Below are 20,022 nucleotides of genomic sequence, written 5' to 3' on the forward strand. Positions count from 1 at the left end.
CTTACAAGAAGGAACAACAAAAACCTTATTGAAGTATAATAAGCACACAGAAAAGTGCACATGTCTTAAGTGGAGAGTGTGACGGTTGGATACACCTGTGTAACCCACACCCCCAGAAGTCCCCCTAACCCCCCACACTCCCTCCCGGTAGTCTCTGCCTATTCTTCTCTCCCAAAGGTAACCATTATCCTGACTTCCAGTGGCACAGAGTAGTTTCGTCTGTTTTTGTATTTTATATAAAGTACCATTCAGTACATATTCTTGTATCTGACTTTTTTCACATTTGTGAAATTCATGTGTTTACTTAGTGTAGCTGGAGATTGTTCATTTTCATTGCTCTATAGTATTTCTTTGTGTGACATTTGTACCGCATTTTATTCTATTGTTGCTATATACCTGGAGTAGAATTGCTGGGCTGGAAATGACTCCTTTCCTCCTTTAAATATGAGAAACATTTAACAGATCCCCGGCATGATAGTCCTATTTTTAATATTAGTTTGAAAAAATACACGATAGAAATTAACTATGAATTTAGTTCATTCTTGATTTGTATTTTGTAAATCCCTACAGCACCTGCCGTGTTTCCCCGAAAATAAGACTTAGCCGGACAATCAGCTCTCATGTGTCTTTTGGAGCAGAAATTAATAAAAGACCCGGTTTTATTTTACTGTTACTATTACAGTAAAATTAGACCGGTCTTATATTAATTTTTGACGCATTAGAGCTAATTGTCCGGCTAAGTCTTATTTTCGGGGAAACATGGTACATGTATTTGAAAAGTAGTAGCACCTACATGTAAGATAATCTCATTAGTTGGGAATCAAGGTACTACTTAGAGTTACGTAGCTTCCTTTTAGCTTCAATTTCTTCATTTACTGCGCTTGATCTGGATTTCCACGTTATAAAATGGAGATAGAAACACTGTTTTCAGAAGGTTGTTGTGAGGATTTGACTTTTAATTCATAAAAGCAGTTAGTACAGTGTCTAACATGTCGTTACTACACAATAAATAGTAATTCTATTGCCCTGTCCTTCCTTTGTCATAGTACTCAGCTGATGTAATGCAGTAAATCCTGGGAAACACATCCTAAACTTGCCCATGAATCTCAGCCACCCTGGACTTCAACAATATTTTCACAAAGGTGACTTCTAAAACCATCATCTTAGTACTGGCTTCTTTATTGATTGGACCTTTAACTGTTGCAAATTAAACTAATTGAGCCCACTCCCCGCCCCTACCAGCTTTTCCTTCTGACTTCCTAATTTCTGTTAGATAGTGCCAACTGTCTTTCAGGTACCCAAACTGGGTTCCTAGAATGTCAGTGTCCACCTGACCACAAGTCATTTGCTTTAGTAGACGCACATGTGCATTTGTTCTTTCTGCAGATGGCTTTAGTTTCTTTACTGTGTGCTGGCATTATAGGAATACAAAGATAAAACATGTTTTTTACCCGTAAGCAGCTTACAGTCTAGTTGGAAAGACAAATACATGAGTACATTTGTGGTACTGGGTGCCTGTATGCACAGGGTACGTGGGGCCAGCTCTTCTGCAGGTGGGGATCTGGGGAGGCAGAACTGGAGTTTCAGAGTTGGCCAAGAGAAAGGCAACAGCAGATGTGAAGACTCAGAAGTAAGATAACATGATGCTTTCAGAGAATCGTGGTAGTAATAATAGCTAACATGTACTGAGTATACATTGGGATATGCTGGTGTCTTAACCTATAAAATGTTCAGCGTAGCTAAAATGAAGGATCAAGGGTAAAAGGAAATGGAGGCTTTGGTAGCAAGTAAACCTAGACCATAGATTGGGGCCTGAAACCCAGATCTCTAGACTCTCGGTCTGATATTCTTCCATCGTCCAGAATTCTTTTGAAATGTGTAATGTGTGTTGGTTGAAGTCAATAGGCTATTGCTTCTATGCCTCTGAATCTAAAGCTTGGGCTCTTTTAACTGTGTTCGCTGAAGTTTATAAATTAAGCATTTTGTAAGCTTCTTCAGACAAAACATAAAAGAGGCATTTCAAAACAGGCTACCCTGATCCTTAGTTTTATGGCTTTACTTCACATCTGAGTTTTCAAGGTGTCAAGTCGAGTAAAGAGAGCAGCCTTTGTGGTTGTCCCACTTTTTCTGTGCTCCAGATTCTTCATAAACGGGGGATTAGGAGCCAACTTTTATTCGTTCAGCCTAGGAATTATTCTGTTGAACTGATTTATTTTAACCAAACATATATAAGAATGCCACTATTAGTTCATCATAAGAAAGCTAATTTATAAAGAGACTCCTGTCTACCAATCACTTCATTTTCTTTTCTTGAGGAAGTCTTCTTAGGAAATTCAGTTTATATTAGAGAGAGTTGCTGTGTGAAAGTAAAAAAAAAAAAAAAAAAAAAAGGATGATTAAAAAAAAAAAGCTTTTATTTATTTTAAGTGTGTTTTTTTCAGGACCCATCAGCTCCAAGTCAGGTAGTTGTTTCAATCTAGTTGTGGAGGGCGCAGCTCACACTGGCCCATGTGGGGATCGAATTGGCAACCCCAGTGCTATGAGCATTGTGCTCTAACCAACTGAGCTAAACAACCACCCCCAAAATGGATGATTTTAAGATCTTTTCCATCAAGCCTTGATAGAGATAACTACATTAAGTCCTCACTTAATGTCATTGATAGATTCTGTGACTGTAAGTGAAATGACGTGTAATGAAACGAATTTTATCATAAGCTAATTGATATAAACAAGAGTTACGTTCCTGCAGCATCTCGTCAACATTATAATGAAATGGCATTATTCGAGGACCTCCTGTATTGTGTACAGGCTGAGTATATGTTTCTAGGAAGGCCAAAATGAATGTTCATGAAGACTAGATATTATATTTATTCCATTGGACGAGAGCACGGTCATCAGTGCTTACTCTTTCAGTTGTTTTTTGTAGACATCTTAATTTCCACTCACCCTTGTGTTGGTGTTTGTTAGCTATATCAGCTTGCTAATGCCTTTACTACACATTTCAGATTTCTAAATTTAAGACTGGATTCAACCTGTGAACTCTCCAAAAAGACCATCAGAATAAGCTGGTGCTCAAACTAAGCCAAGTTTATTATGCAGTAAGAGTGAACATTGCCCCCTGAATGAGTCCTAGTGGTGTTTTAGAAAGGAGATGTTATAGATGGAGATTTACAGGGTTTTGGGGTCTGGGTTCTAGTGGTTTAAGGCAGGTCTTTCAGTACGGAGAACAGATTGGCGTTGGCCAGAAGTCAGTGATAGGATAGTTTAGGATTGGTGGAGTGAGTGTTAGGAGCAGATATTTGATAAGTGAGCAGGTTTGTGCAAATAGTAGATGTTCATCATGATCCTTGACTAATCATGTCACTTCTTTGAAAGTCTGTCTGTGACTGGTTATTGAACATGTTATTCATTTAATGTACAAGACAGGAGTGTATAGTTGTGTTGCTTTCCAGTAATAAACCTATGTGGCTTTTTATAAAAATAATCAAAAGAGGGATAAAGATAAAAGTGAAGCAAAGATGTGAAAAAGATAATGCTGGAAGTTAAAAGTCAAGTCCACCATAAATGGAATTGTAGAAGACATAGCCGATTGTGGGAATGTTGACACTGCCACCATGGAGTGATTTTAGATTTTCAGCCAGAGGAACTTAGGAACAAGTATGCAGGCAAACTTGTCAACATGAATGAGTAGTGTTTTTGACAAAAAAGGATGAAGATGTCCAGAGAAGTGATGCAGGCAAAAGAGTCAAATTAAAGGAACTCAAAAATATTTCATGACACTGAAAGCTCAAAGAATGAAATGTTGAAAGCTGATTCAAACTTAGGAGTCTGACAGTTTGCCAAGGCCCAGGAAAGATGCCCACTTGGTATTGTGAGTTACCAAGAAGGTGCTACCAAGAAGGTGCAAGCACTGTTCCAGTTACTCTTGGCAAGGTTTTTATGAATAAATAAATAACTGTCAGTGTTTCTGTTTTAAAATATAGCACACTATGTAAATACTAATTTTACTATTTTTTAATTTCCCTGTACATTTAAAACTGGCAGTTTTTAGTGTTTTCACAAAATTTTTTAAGCTCATGAAATAGTCATTTGGTTAAGATTGTTTTACATGATGTGGGCTTGCACAGTCATTTTTACTATCCTGCATTAATTACCGTGCAAAGCAAAGTCTGCCTGTATGTGTTGTGGTTTTTTGTCCAAATGTCTATTACCTACAAAATTAGGCAGTTTCATAACTAGAAAGCAGTACAAATAGAAAGAATAGAGTCTGAACTTTGGAATTATGTGGACCTCAGTTGAACTTCTGACTGGCATTTTCTAATTTTGTGACCTTGAACAAATCCTGTAACCTCAGGTTCCTCTAAAATGATACTGCTCAGTGAATACTTTAAAATGTTTTTGAATGAATGCTGACCAGGTAACCCTGACACGAGTAACCACTTATTATTAGTAAGTAGCTCACTTATTTATTAGCATCCTTCACAGTGAAGTATTTGATAAAATATTTCTTTCTGATGTAAACACATAATACTGGACCGTGGCATATATAATTTGAAGTGTGTAGACCCTCTCTTGTCATTTCTTTAGATCAGTTTCTCAACCACTGTTGTCATTTGGCCAGATTTGTTGTGGGAACTGTCCTTTGCACTGTAGGATGTTTAATAGCATCCTGGCCCCTCCTACAAGATACCAGCAGCATTCCCCACACTTGTAGCAAGTAAAAATGACCCCACAATTGACAGATGTTGGGGGGGGAGCATGCAAAAATTGCTCCTAGTTGAGAACAACTCCTTTAGACTTTTAAAGTCTTTTCTTAATTTATTTCTCTCCTTTCCTGTTTCCCTTATTTAGTGTGGTCTTTTCTGTTGCCAAGTAGTTTCTAAATGCACATTTAATAATGCTAAGCTTGCCCTGCCTCTGTTATCATTTCAATGCTCACCTTTGCCTTCCAGATAAAGCCTAAAGCTCATTAGTATCAGAAGCCTTTAAGGAGCTTGTTCCTACCCAACTGCACCTCCATTCCTCCCCACATCCTAGTTTTTAAAAAACATTTTATTGGGATAATTTAAAAATACCCAAATCTTAAATGTATAGCACAGTGACACTACATATGTGTGACCATATGGATCAAGATTCAGGCTATTTCCAACACTCAGAACTTCTCTTAGGCCCCTTTGCACAGTAAGTAACCCCTCTCCGTCTCAGGTTACCATTGTTCTGACTTCTCCCACGATAGTTTTACTTGTTGTTGAACTTACTACGGAATCATACGCTACACACATTATTCATGATCGGCTTCTTTCACTCAGCATGCTTTTGCTACTTATCCATTGCTGCCTGTGTCTCAGTAGTTTTGTTCTTTTTTTTTTTATTACAGAGGACTATTCCATTTTACATTATATATACATGTATGTGTATGTATATGTATCACACTTGTTTATTTTCTTGATGGACAATTAAGTTGATTTTGGTTTTTGACTATTCTGAATAATGCTCCTATGGACCTCTTTACCTTCCTTCCTAAATTATTTTCTTAGTATGGTAAAATATATAACAAAATTTGCCCTTCTAAAATATATAACATAAAATTTGCTATTCTTACCACTTTTAAGTTGGTGAGCACTAATTCAGTGGCACGAATTACATTCTCAGTGTCGTGCAACCATTACCACTATTTACATTTTCATCTCCCCAAACAGAAACTCTGTACCTATTAAAGAATAGCTCTCATTCCCTCCTCCTTCCAGCCCAGCCCTTGTGAACTTCTTCTTTTTTTTTTTTTAATTTATTGGGGTGACAATTGTTAATAAAATTACATAGATTTCAGGTGTACAATTGCCCTTGTGAACTTCTAATGTACGTTCTGTCTCTATGAATTTGCCTGTTCTAGGTATTTCATAGGAGTGGAATTGTACAATATTTGCCTTTTGTATGTGGCACAGTTCATTTAGCATAGTGTTCTCAAGGGTTCATCCATGTGGCAGTACATGTCAGAACTTCAGGCCTTTTTATGACTGCGTAATATTCTATTGTATGTATGCGACACATTTTATTTCTCTGTTGTGCCATGCTTTTTCTTTCCTCTGTGCTTTTGGGTACTTGCTATTACCTTTACCTGTCATGTCTTTCCCCTCTCCTGTCTGACTCTTGAATACATTTTTCAGGGCTTGGTTCAGATGTTACCTTTCTAGAAAACTTCCCAACAGTGCCAGAGTTCAGTGTTTTCTCTGTTTGCATCGGACCTTTAACGATACCTGCTTTAACGTTCTCAGCACCTGGTCCAGCATTATAATAATAAAGGCCATCATTTATGTATTGCTTTCTGAGTCCTAAGCCCTATGATAGATTTTTTATTTATTATCTTTGCTCCTTAAAACAGATGGGCAATGTAGGTAGAGTATTGTAAAATCCTTTCACAGATGAGGAAACTAATGCCTAGAGAGATTTGTGAAATCTTGTCAGAGATTACGGAATTTATCAGTAGTCAATGTTTATGTAGCATCAGACTCACTCTTAATTTGTCACGGCAAGCCACCCTTTCCTACAAAATGTTTGATTAAATGAATAAACAGTATTTTGGCCCCTGGTTGGTGTTGGATCCAGACCATATATCCTACATTCTGGATGTACTTCTGTTTTCTTTCCATACACATGTATGAGCACTGCTGAAGACACAAAGCTGTTCTTTCCCCAACAGCAGTGTCATTGTCTCCCCCCGCCCCCCATGACGGGGAAGTTGAACCATTCACCTCTTTTCTGTAGACCTGTGTGCGGGGGGCGCCTACAGGGAGGCCCCCTCTCCTTTCCTCAGTGACATCTGTGATGTTAGCTTAGGCGTGTGGATGCCCTTTCTTTGGCTAGTGAGGCTGGCTCACCTTTTCCTGTCAGCAGTCCTCTAAGGATCCAGTCGCATTCACCTGGTATAGTCCAAAGTAACTGCTTGTAAGTAATCCCAAAACTAACCAGGTTTTGTTTAGTTAGTACAGGAAACATTTACCTGTGGTGCTGTTTATGTGCTTATTTGTTGTTCCGTGGGAAATGCTGACATAATTTATTTGTACAAGAATTAAGATTAAATCCTTTTTTTTCCTCTGTGAAGAATCAGATACATGTTAAACATGCATAAATATGTTGAGCCATTTTATATTTCATCTATAAAATTTATATTTTATACTTTAAAATCAGTCTGTTAATCAAGCTGTTGTCTATTTCTCAGTTTTCATGGAATTTTATCATTTTTATTTTATGTTTAATTAGGTACAATCCCATTTAATTTTTTACTGAAAATCTTTTAAAGCATTAATTTAGCCATTGTGTAAATATATAAAATATTGCACTGAGCTGTTTCGAGGGGCATGGGGAAGAAGGCAAACATAGACACTTAAAATCTGGTTTAGGAGGCCTCGGTTGTCAAACATGGCTGAACTGCCGCTGCTGCCGCTACTGCTGCTGCAGGGAAAATGCTGAGCCCTCCCGGGCCCGGTGGGCGGTGGCGGCGAGGGCGGCGACGGGCACCCGCTTCCCGGGCGCGGCGGCGGCGGCCATGGCCCGGCTGGCCGACTACTTCATCGTAGTAGGTTACGATCACGAGAAGCCAGGGTCAGGAGCAGGTCTGGGGAAAATAATCCAGAGATTTCCACAGAAGGACTGGGATGATGCACCTTTTCCACAGGGAATTGAATTGGAATTCAATGGTTGAGCATAATTTATGATGGCTCGGACATTCTATCTGGTGGTGGTGATCCATGGTGGTAAAATGGAGGCCTGGAAAGATGATCACTAACACATTTTGCAATATGACTCTAAAGTTTGGTTCTTGAACATACTGCAATCTGTGTGTGTGTGTGGGTGTGTGTGTGTGTGTGTGTGTGTGTACATACACAGACATATGAGAAGTATTCTTCAAAGCAGTTCTTGTTGAGAGAACATTTGTGTAATACAATAGTGAGGAGTTCAGGCTCTGCAGGAGACTGCTTGTGTTAAAATCCTAGCTGTATGATACGACTTTTGACAAGTTCCTTAACTTCTTTGTGGAGCAGAATCCTCATCTATAAAATGAGGATAATGACAATACTGATCTCATAGGGTTTTTTAAAGATAAAATGGGTTACAAATACACGTGCTTAGAACAAGGTCTTCCATAAAGTGCTTGTTAAATGAGAAAAAAAAATCTGGTTTAGGAAATGATACACTAAAAATGTAGGATTCTCTTAAACATCAAATAAGACAGTATTTGTCAATACAACAAGAGCTGTAATCAGAGATTATATTAGTTGTCCAGTAAAGGGTACAGACTTCTAAGTGCTAAAGAAGTTCAGGAGAGGTAGTTGCTATGGGTTAGGTAGGACATACATTTTCTGGTGAAAATTACTTCTCATTTGCAGGAAGTGAAAAACTCTTCAATAATGTAATGCTTTGTAACCCTCTAAGGGTCCACGGCACATAAACAGATATATGTGTATCTGTTTTATTAAAATTTTATGGGGACGGGAGAAGCAATCCAAAAATGTTGGGGGTGTAGAGGGGGGAAGGTGGCGACCATGAAAGAAAGGTTGAGGAAAGCTAGGCTGGGTAGTTAAGGAAGATTTTTAAACAAGAAATATGATGGGATGGGCATTGGAGGATAGATAAGTAAGTTTTAGGTAAGTAAAGAAGAGGGGAGGTGTTTTATTGGTAAGAGTGTAGAGAAGCAAGTTGAAGATAGTTTTCTTGGAGAACATAATTTATAAAAAACTGAGGTTGGGTGTGTAGCATGTCTCACATGCTGCTTGATGGTCTTTAGTTGTCTTGAAAAGTGAAGAGGAGGAAAATCAAATCTTAGGATCTTTTTAAACATGTTTAAATTCAGGTGTTGTGGTCGATTACCTGTTGCCTCTGCATGTTCATCCTTTCCAGGTAGTTTCTGATGGGAGGTGGAGCGTCATTTCATTATGCAGTCACGAGTGGTGCTGTTTATCTAGCAGACTCTTCGTTAGAAATGGAATTACAGTTCTCTCGTGATGTCATTATTCACAGAACAGTAAATAAGTAATAAATAAAATTATTTACAGAATCACAGAACTTTAGAGAATGGAGAAGACTGTAGAGATGGTTTAGTGTAAACTCCTTCTTTTAGATAGAGATGAGAAAATTGAAGCTCAGAAAGGTTGAGAGACCTATATAAAGTCTCATCGATATTAGTTACTACTTGGATCTTCTGACTTCTTTCTAGTCCACTGTCCTTCTCACAGTATCATTCTGTCTAAACTAGTGTGAAGCTTGATCTGGAAACAAATGGTAATATGAGTGATTTATCCCTTGAAGTCTAACCAGATTGTCATTTCTTCCTCCTTTTCCCCAAATTGATCATTTCCTCAAAGAATGTGGAAAGACGATGGGTGCTGGAGTTTTTTACTTTTCTGCGTTACTTGTTTTAACCTTGGGCAACTTATTTAACCTCTTTGCCTAACGTTCTTTATATGTTAAATTAGATAACTTATCTACTAAGGGGGTTGTCAGGTATAAAGCCCTTTCCTTTGTGCTTCACATAGTTTAAGAATTTAGTAAATTTTTTTCTTTTCCTCTAGAGCACTTACCACATTGTATTATGATTATTTATTTTATAACCAAGCGGGATTCTTCAGTGATTCCTGAACTTTACATATTTAATTATATTATGTAGTCTATGAATATAATTATTTCTTAAAAATAATTTTTAATTACAGTTGACACATTATTTTATCATGTACAACATTCATGAATATAATTCTTAAAAAACAAACCATTCAGTCGACCCCAGGAATTTGCTACTGAAACAAACATAATTGAGTAACTATTCTTTGTGTTTAATATTCTTAATTCTATAATAAACTGACTTTACTTCCTATATTTTTACTTGTCTTGGGCCTTGTTTTGACTTTAAGAGAATTTCATTATAATTCTTCCAGGAAAGTGTATCTATTGATTGTTTCATGTGGCTCCTGGTCTCTATCCCTGATTGTTGCTCTAATTGCCTTGCAGAGATCTGAGGAACACGAGTCCAATGATGAAGCCTCTCAGGAAGAGGAGGGGTTTATGGGTATGTCCCCTCTCTTACAAGCCCATCATGCTATGGAACGAATGGAAGAGTTTGTTTGTAAGGTAAGATGGCAGTTTCTTGTCATTTCCATGCTATGTGATTAGCCCTCTCAAGCAGAAACATTTAAGGGCAGTGGCAGTACCTTACCCTTTGGTTTGCTTTGGGGATAATCTGTGGGAAAACAGAGACAGAAGCAATGTCATGATTTTAACCCTGTTCGAGGCATAATGCAATTGCCTACAGCAGCCATGATGTTTTGGGGAAGCTAGAACATCCAACTGGGAAACAAGTCTTTCCCGATGTATGTTAACAGACTAGAGAGCTTACTGATCGTTTAGATAAGAGAGGATGAAACAAGATTGGGGTGGTTGATGCCTGGAAATACTAAAATGCCATCTCCAAGTCCCTTGAATCTATTCTGCTGTTTGACTGTGATGGCAAACGTGCTAGTCTTTCTTGGGGTTCTAGGGGTAATCAGTACTCTTTAGATAGAAATTTCCCAATTTTCATGCATATCTAATATTTTCAGTTTAACTGGTGTATTTTCTGTCTCTAAGATTTTTCTTCCAGTTGATTATCTGATTCATTAGGACCTACTATGGGGATATTTGGGGTTGCTTGCTTAGAGAAAATAGTCAGGGACACTAGTAAATTTATAACCATTTGCTTAATCTGATCAAATCAAGGCCCTGGCAGGTATGATCTAAAGTCAACATAAGTCTGTTAATGTGTATAAATTCATTTATTAAACATTTCTGGCAAACTCTTGATGATTTAGAGAGAAATTTTTGTGACTCAGCTTTTTCATGGGTTTTATGAAACCAAGACTTCATACATGTGGTCTTAGATCCTGAAAACTAAACTTAGGTGTTTTTGCATTCACAGTGACACTAGAAATAATCGGGGCCAATTAACTTCGAATGCTATACTTTGGACCAGAGGATGAGAAGAGAACTATAATGAAAATTATAATCTGAATACAGATATTCCTTCCAAGATAAAGGGATGGGTGGGAGAGTGGCGGGGGAGGGGTATAAACATTTGTGGGTTTACTTAGAAGCCCAGGAAATTTTAATCAGTGTTTGAAAATTGGTGAAGAAAAAGCCAAGCAAAACACTAGGTCCATTCTAGTGATGGCTGACTCAGGAGAATTAGTGCAGAAGGATACAAAAGATTTATTTTTTTCAAAAAGCAAGCTTGGTGTTAAATCTCTCAAAGTTGAGTATTTAGTGTCGGGGCCATTAGGGATTTTTAATATTTATATATCAGTGGGGTACTGTAGCTAACTTGACTGCCTTTTTGTTCTCTTTCTGAACTAAGAGTAAAGAATAAAGCAGAACTTTCAGTTTAACAGCTAATGGGAGAATAAATAGGGTTTTTTTCCCCCTGCAAACTGTGATTTACTGAGGAAAAATGAGTGGGGCACAGATATTGATAAACCATTCGCTTATCATCCCCTAGCAGTTTGTGCATGAGAGCAAAATGAAGAGGCGTCATGTTACATGGTGTTCTCCGGGGCTGCTCTCCCTGCCCGGCTATGAAAACCGTACTTGAAAACTAACCATGTCTAGTGACATGAGGATTCTGCTTCTGGTTTGGAAACAAGTAAACAGAGACAGTTTAAAATGGAGTGTCCTGTGGCCTTGCTGGTGTACTTTCCCTTTAAGAAAAGCTTTTCTTCTAGGAATAGGGGAAATAAAAAATTTTAGTTTTTATAGAGTGTCCAAGTTTGGTCGTGATCTCTCTTTTTTTTTTTTCCACTTTTTTACTTTTTTATTGGGGAATATTGGGGAACAGTGTGTTTCTCCAGAGCCCGTCAGCTCCAAGTCGTTGTCCTTCAGTTTAGTTGTGGAGGGCGCAACTCAGCTCCAGGTCTAGTCTCTGTTTTCAATCTTAGTTGCAGGGGGTGCAGCCCACCATCCGATGTGGGAATTGAACCAGCAACCCTGTTATTCAGCGCTCGCGCTCTAACCAGCTGAGCCATCCGGCTGCCACTTGATCTCTTTTTTTTCTTCAGCCTTCAGTTCCTGTTATTTCACCAGCATAGCCTGGCCCATATAGGAGGTGTACTGTTTTTAAAAAAATGTTTTGTGCATTATATGGTCTAATACAAACCCAGTGGACCATTGCTAAGATGTTTGATTTAGGCAGTGTCTTTGTCAAGCTTATAAATCAACATGTCTTCGTCCAAGCTGTGATCTGCTCTTTTTTCCCCAGGTGGTAAGGATTCCTGTTAGGATTGGCATTTGGCTGACTCCAAGTGTCGAATGAGGGTGCAGTGTCTATTGAATATAACACTATTTCTGTATAATTAATTAGAAAGTACAACTCCCTGGCTCAGATTTTAGGCCACTAGAATGCTTAGACTCCTAGAAACAGTGGGGGGAATCACCCTGACATTACCTGTGCATATAGCTAGTAGGAAACTAGTTCTCTGTTCTCTGGGACTAGGGAAGGGGAGCACGCGAGCCTTCTGTCTGTGTAATAGTACGTAGCTGTGGTTGTCGACTGCGCGCTGCCGGGAGCATGTAAGGACCGATGTGTCTTCCTCTTCCTCTCAGAAAATAAAATTCTCCCAAAGGAAAACTGAGCAGCAACATCTTGTAAGGTTAATCTCCTTTTAAGGTAACTGTCCTTTTAAACCTCACCAGATTTCAATTAGATAAAAGAAATTGAGTATCTTGGTGTCTGTCTCTCTCTCTCCATGGTCCTATAGGAAGATGTCAAACAGCTGTTTGTACAAGTGGTGGTCATGTTAGCGGTAGGCATTACAAATCTAGTCTTTTGGCATTATTTTATTTTATTGGATGTTAGGAACAAGCATAGTACGGCCAGAGGATCACCCGTAACCACAGGCCTCAGGTGTTGAGTTGGAAGGTGAGGAGGGAAGTGGGGATATGGGTAGAGAGAGTGGGTGAATTTTAAGAGAGTATTAAGAGGGCCATTTCTGTTCTTAAATTTAGTCCTCCCTTTGGAGTTACACATAGAACTGTCAGGAAGGATTCAGGAGAGCAGAGAATAGGAAAATGTTGTGGACAAAAGGAATGGGCACAGTAGCTGGTAGCTCGCTGGGAATCTTTCTGAAGCACAGCAGAGACAGAACCCCGTTTGTATGGCCAGCCGTGTTGTTTGTCACAGGAACCCTGAGGAGCGCAGAGTAGGGTCAGTGAAGCCGAAGCTTGTAGGCCCACCACGTGCCTGGTGTTTTTCCTTCCATCTTTCTGGCTAGCAGGAGCAAATTAGTTTAGGATTAGTGATCCTTGTGGTGTCAGCTCTCTGCTGAGAGACATTAAAAGAAGCAGAGTACGGAGGTTGACAAACTTTCTAAGGAAGGGATACCAAATTCCCGCTCTGCTCCCTTTTCCTTTAGAGTCCGATGGGGGGAGGGACAATGAGGAAAAGGTAGAAAATGGGGATGAGGGCAAAGGGGCTTGAAGGGCAGCGAAGGCTTAGCTTCCTTGCCATCTCACCAGCACCAGAAGTGGGGATTAGGAACAGATTCTCCAGTAGCCTCTGGGTCCATCAGTGTTAACCACCTGTGGGTGGAGGCTGGCCTTTGCTAACTCATTCATGAAGTCCTTTGGGTCATTCTGTTTGCTCCTCATAATTTCCTTACGAAGCAATCGAAGCACTATTATTCTCATTTTATAAATGAGGAAACTGACTGAGGCTTGATGATATTTGTGACTCAAGCTCACTCAACTAGTTAATGACAGATACAAGGTTTTCTGACTCCTACGCTCTTTCTTTCCTGCTTAATGTTTGCTGTGGTAGGAAGAGAAGAGAGTAAAGGGAGAAGGAGAGATTTTAGCAAAAGGCACAGAAGTATGATTCTGTGTAGTTCTTTTTCCACCCATAGGAATATTAAGTTTAAAAATGGTCGTATTTAATATCACAGGGATTTCTCAGAGGTAAAGTCTATTGTGAATGATGAAGAAGGGGAGTCTGTGGGTGAGACTCTGGACTCCTCACCTCACTTTTAGCCAGACTGAAACAAGTTGGAAATCACTCTCAAGGGCATGCTCTATAAGGTCACCTGCCTGTTGTCCCTTTTACGAAGAAAAGTTCTCATTTAAAACATACCTTTTTTGATGAATCTGTTTTTTTAAAAACTCAGAATGTAGGACGTTATACATTTTGAATGTGTTTGTCTTTCTAAAAGTAAATTATATTTCTCAGAAGATGTAAGACATTGTGGTAAGAGATTGTTATTTGGTACCAGAGTTGCTAAACTGACAATTAAAGCCCCCAAGGTATTTGGTAACGTTCTTCTTCCAGGTATGGGAAGGTCGATGGCGAGTAATCCCTCATGACGTGCTCCCAGACTGGCTCAAGGATAACGACTTCCTCTTACACGGGCACCGGCCCCCAATGCCTTCTTTCCGGGCCTGTTTCAAGAGCATTTTCAGAATACACACGGAGACAGGCAACATCTGGACACATCTCTTAGGTATGTGATATCCGTGGTGGAATGAGTTGGTCATTCACTTTATTTCCCATAAAGTTGGTGGTAAAGATGGAAGGAAGTTAAAAGTGTATTTGGAATTTGCCCTTTTGATTTCTGGATTTCTAATGATGCAGTTTCACAGATTTACTCTGTGGTTATCCTAGTTTGCAGTATGATTTTATTATAGCTAAGTCATATTTTTCTCTACTAGATTTTCAGACAGTGTCTGAACGAGGTCAAGGGAAAGGTGCCATACAAAATGGGGTATAATATGGTAAGGAACAGGGAGGGGAAAGTAGTTATTTAACAGAAGTAAGCTGGTTTTTCAAAGTCGTTACTTAGGATATTCACAATTTCAGTTTGGCTTGAAGTAGAATGTGATGTGTAATATTTTTTTCCATCATGACTGTATATTAAAGAAGGAATATAACGAGGGAAAGAATAATCTTTTCAACAAATGGTATTGGGGGAAACTGAATAGCTACATGTTAAAGAATGAAATGGACTCCTACCTCACACTATATAAAAATATACCAAATGAATCAAAGAGCTAATCATAAAGAATTAAAACTATAAAACGATTAGGAGAGAACATAGATATGAATCTTTGTGACCTTGGGTTAGGTTACAGTATTGTAGAACTGACATATGCAACCAAATGAAAAATGGATAAATTGGACTTCATTAAAATTAATAATTTTGTATGTCAAAGGACATAATCAAGAAAGTGAAAAGCTAACCCACAGGATAGGAGAAAATATTTGCAGAACGTATATCTGAAAAGGGTGTGGTAAAGAACTCATATAACTAAACAGTAAAAAGACAACCCAATCAAAAAAAAATGAGTAAAGCATCTAAATAGATCTTCAAAGAAGATCTACAAATGGCCAATAAACACATGAAAAGCTGCTCAACATCATTAGTCATTTTGGGAAATGCAAATCGAATACTTTGAGAAATGCAGTGAAATACTACTTCACACTCACTAGAATGTCTGTAATCAAGAACATGGAAAACAACAAATCTTGGCCAGGATGTGAAAAAATAACAACTTTCGTAGACTGTTGGTGGGAATGTGAAATGGTGCAGCCCCTATGGAAAACAGCTTGGTAATTCCTCAAATAGTTAACAGAGTTACCAGCAATTCTCTTCCTTAGGGATATACTGAAGAGAATTGAAAACCTGTTCACAGATAAAGGAGTGCACAAATGTTTTTGGCAACATTATGTATAATAGCCAGAAAGTGGAAACAACCCAAATATCTGTCAACTGATGAATGGATAAATAAAATGTGGTATATCCACATATATGAAATATTATATGATATTGATACATGCTACAACATGGGTGAGCCTTGAAAACATTATGCTAAGTGGAAGAAGCCAGACCAAAAGGCCTCATATTATATGACCTATATACATGAAATGACCAGAATGGGGAAAATCCAGAGACAGAAAGTAGGTTAGTGGTTATCTAGGGGGGGGATTGGAGAAAGGGAGATGACTGTAACAGGATAGGGCTTCTTTGGGGGTTGATGAAAATGTTCTGGAATTTAATGGTAGTGATGTTTGCACAATCTTTTTTTTTTTTTTAAAGATTTTATTGGGGAAGGGGAACAGGACTTTATTGGGGAACAGTGTGTACTTCCAGGACTTTTTTCCAAGTCAAGTTGTTGTCCTTTCAATCTTAGTTGTGGAGGGTGCCGTTACAGCTTCAAGTTGTCCTTTCAGTCTTAGTTGTGGAAGGCGCAGCTCAGCTCCAGGTCCAGTTGCTGTTTTCTAGTTGCAGGGGGTGCAGCCCACCATCCCTTGCGGGAGTCGAACCCGGCAACCCTGTGGTTGAGAGGATGCACTCCAACCAACTGAGCCATCCGGGAGCTCAGCAGCAGCTCAGCTCAAGGTGCCGTGTTCAATCTTAGTTGCAGGGGGCGGAGCCCACCATCCCTTGCGGGACTCGAGGAATTGAACTGGCACCCTTGTGGTTGAGAGCCCACTGGCCCATGTGGGTATCGAACCGGCAGCCTTCGGAGTTACGAGCATGGAGCTCTAACCGCCTGAGCCACCGGGCTGGCCCATGGTTGCACAATCTTATAAATACAGAGCTCCCCAATATCCGAGGGGGATACATTCTAAAACCCCCAGTGGACGCCTGAAATCACAGATAGTACCGAACCCTATATACCGGGGGTGCCAAAAAATGTATACAAGTGACACTTTGGTCAATGTTGCTCAATCAGAAGTGTCTGGACGCTGATGGTAACACTGTGAGCACCTCTTGTAATTGCAGAAGTCACACGTGACTTGTATTCATCTTTTGTTATCAGCGTATATTGAATATTACAATTAATACAGTGTTTTCCTTTCTTAAAATGTGTACACATTTTTTTGGCACCCTCTGTATATACTGTTTTCCCTATACATACGTACCTATGATAAAGTTTAATTTATATATCAGGCACAGTAAGAGATTGACAAGAAAAACTAATAACAAAATAAAAACAATTATAACAATATATATGGTAATAAGTTATGTGAATGTGATCTCGGCCCTCGCCCCGTCCCCTCATAATGGATCTGATAACTGAGACAGCAACTAAATGACTAACAGGCGGGTAGCATATGCACACTGGAGAAAGGGTTGATTCACTTCCTGGTTGGGACGGCGTGAGAGTTCAACACACTACTCAGAACAGTGCATAATTCAAAACGTACGAATTGTTTGTTTCTGGACTGTTTTTATTTAATATTTTAGACCGCTGTTGACCGTGGGTAACTGAACCATGGAAAGCGAAACTGTGGGTAAGGGTGGGGGGCACTGTTGTATACTAAATAATTTCTGGCCTCACCCCATTTGGCTTGCACTTCACATTTGATTTCCACTATGCTCCCATATTCCTACCTGCTAGTAGAGTGAGAATAGAATAGAGTATGAAATCAAGTTCATGCTCACTTCTAACTCCAGGGTAAATGTTCTATTAAATTAATCAAACAGAATCATCTAGCAAATGTCTAAATTCTTAATTTCTGTGCCTTCCTGTGTTAAATGGCCCTTTCCTAAGCAATAAGAACATCTTACTGTGTCAAAAAGTTTAACAGCTGGTTATGAACTAGACTAAGTAGGCATTTACTGTCCTTAATTCTTCAATCTATTGGGCCAGTTAGGACCACAGAAGCATAAGGTGCCCTGACAAGCTCTTGGCAGGGTTTGGAGGTATTTGAATTCACTGCAAAAGCAAACAAAATGGACTTTAAAAGCTGGGCTCCAGCATATGTGCCAAAAACTTTATAAATGAAATTTCATAGTAGATCTAGAAGTAGAAATGGACTGATTTAGTCTTCTAAGAAGTAGCATTGTCTGGTTTGTTTTTGGATTACGCTTGTTAGATAAATAAGTGATTATATTCTGTATACTTAATTTCTGAAGCTGAGGAGTATATGACACCAACATTGTTTGAAATAGCCAAAATGTTGGATAAGCTTCAGTATTTAGAAAATTTTTCTAATGAAACTTTCGATCCAGGTATCATTGTGATTGTGAAGGATTGACAACATAATCAACATATAACATTGTCTCTTTAAAAGGATAATATTTTCTCTCTCCCCTGTGCTTTTTTCTTAGGTTGTGTATTCTTCCTGTGCCTGGGGATCTTTTATATGTTTCGCCCAAACATCTCCTTTGTGGCTCCTTTGCAAGAGAAGGTGGTCTTTGGATTATTCTTCTTGGGGGCCATTCTCTGCCTTTCCTTTTCATGGCTCTTCCACACAGTCTACTGCCACTCAGAAGGGGTCTCCCGACTCTTCTCTAAGTAAGTATCTGTAAGGTCCATATTTTGATCAATAATTTAGACTTACTGCTAGCTCTTGTTATGGGGAAAGAATTGAAACGTGTGGTGAGCAGTCATTTTTAACACTGAATGGATTTGTGTTCCTTTCCTAGACTGGATTACTCCGGCATTGCTCTTCTGATCATGGGGAGTTTTGTTCCTTGGCTGTATTACTCTTTCTACTGTAACCCACAGCCTTGCTTCATCTACCTGATTGTCATCTGTGTGCTGGGCATCGCGGCCATCGTCGTCTCCCAGTGGGACATGTTTGCCACCCCGCAGTATCGCGGAGTGAGAGCAGGTAAGAGCATGTGGAGCTTTGACATTGGCCATTTAGTTCTTTATCAGTCATTTACTAAAGGTCTGCATTTGCCAAACGCTATGCTTTACACTTGTGATGCAAAGAAGAATCAATCACGGTTCCTGTTCCTGAGGTGCTTGTGATGTGAAAGTGTTCACTCGTGTCTGAAAGCATTGGCGGTGAGGGAGGGGTCGTGGTGAGTGGTGTGAGCTGATGTGTAGTTTACTTCAGTGTGTGGCCATGCCCTCTGGGGAGACAGGGCTCTGTAACCCTTGTAAAATTAATGAGGCTGCTTACTCTCTGCTTGAAGTGTCCTTTTCTGGAGTGATTTTTTTCTGTTTTGTTTTCCTTTGTATTTTCATTTTAAAGTATGTAATCTGCTTAGGTGAATAAGACTTTCCTTCATACTGATTGTGTTCTACTAAACTAGGCACCGTGCATCTCTTCTGATGTAGGATGAAGAGGCCTTTTATGTTTAGGGGGAAGTCTGTGTAGCCAGAGAGCCTACGGAAAGCTACAGCCTCCGAGTGTCTTGGTTGAGCCTTGCTGTAGGAGGACGGGCTTTACGGACATGTGCTTGTCTCCCGGGGGACTCGGGCCTCCTTAGAGCCAGGGCTGTGTCTTGAATTTTCTATCCCCACCATCAAAGCTGGTGCCTACTGACAATGAACAAGAGTATTATTAAAAGGAGTATTTTTCCTTTCAACCTTTTAGAAAAACAATTCAGTATTAAAATCCAAGCCATGGTTCGTGTGCAGTTACCCAGCCGGTTACAAGTTAGAGCTCACTTCATGTTAATGATCGCATTACCACACGCCCCCTCTTCCCTTTCCAAGTGTTGCTGTGAGGAAACGAGCAGTGCTCAGGGTTGACTTTCATTGTACTTCACTGTGGTGGTCAGCCTGCTCAAGCATGAAAGATAAGAGGTCTTTGCTGAGCAGCACTGGACACCCTGCTCTTTGAACACACTGGAAGGACCGAGTTCCTGAGCACTGCCCTAGAGAACGCCAGGCCAGACCTCCACAGCTTTGGCTCAGCACACAGCGGAGGAGAACAAGTGAGAGGGCAGGGTCGTGCTGGCTTTTCTTCAGGGAGGAGTAGCGGTGGGAAACAGTCTTCGTTCAGGCCTGCTTGACGCCTTTCATGTGGGAGATGGCGTTGCCACTTCCTCTGCTCTTGTCAGTGCCCCTTTTAGTTATAAGTACACAGATGTGCAGACATAACACTGTTGCACAGCAGCAGCTTATTTGGTAATGGCTAAAGCAAGCAATGGGCTCCTTGTCTTTTGAGAAAGCTTAGCAAGTGGTGGTTTGTTTTGCAAGCGTTGTTTCTAAGTCTCTGTGTCAAAGTGTAGGAGCAGTTATGGCTCTTGCAAGGCGTTCGTGTGGCTGGTG

General features: G+C 39.7%; 1 protein-coding gene across 2 annotated transcripts in view; it reads left to right on the forward strand.

The window, feature by feature from the left end:
- Positions 1–20,022, forward strand: part of ADIPOR2 (adiponectin receptor 2) — a 66,002-nt gene that overhangs the window by 39,694 nt on the left and 6,286 nt on the right. For both annotated transcript variants that reach the window (XM_033116393.1, XM_033116394.1), the window contains exons 3-6: positions 10,000–10,119; positions 14,336–14,507; positions 18,123–18,309; positions 18,441–18,628. In XM_033116393.1, the coding sequence (XP_032972284.1) occupies positions 10,000–10,119; positions 14,336–14,507; positions 18,123–18,309; positions 18,441–18,628 (667 nt within the window). The remainder of the gene's footprint in view (positions 1–9,999; positions 10,120–14,335; positions 14,508–18,122; positions 18,310–18,440; positions 18,629–20,022) is intronic.

Source organism: Rhinolophus ferrumequinum, chromosome 10, assembly GCF_004115265.2.
Source record: "Rhinolophus ferrumequinum isolate MPI-CBG mRhiFer1 chromosome 10, mRhiFer1_v1.p, whole genome shotgun sequence".
Taxonomy (NCBI): Eukaryota; Metazoa; Chordata; class Mammalia; order Chiroptera; family Rhinolophidae; genus Rhinolophus; species Rhinolophus ferrumequinum.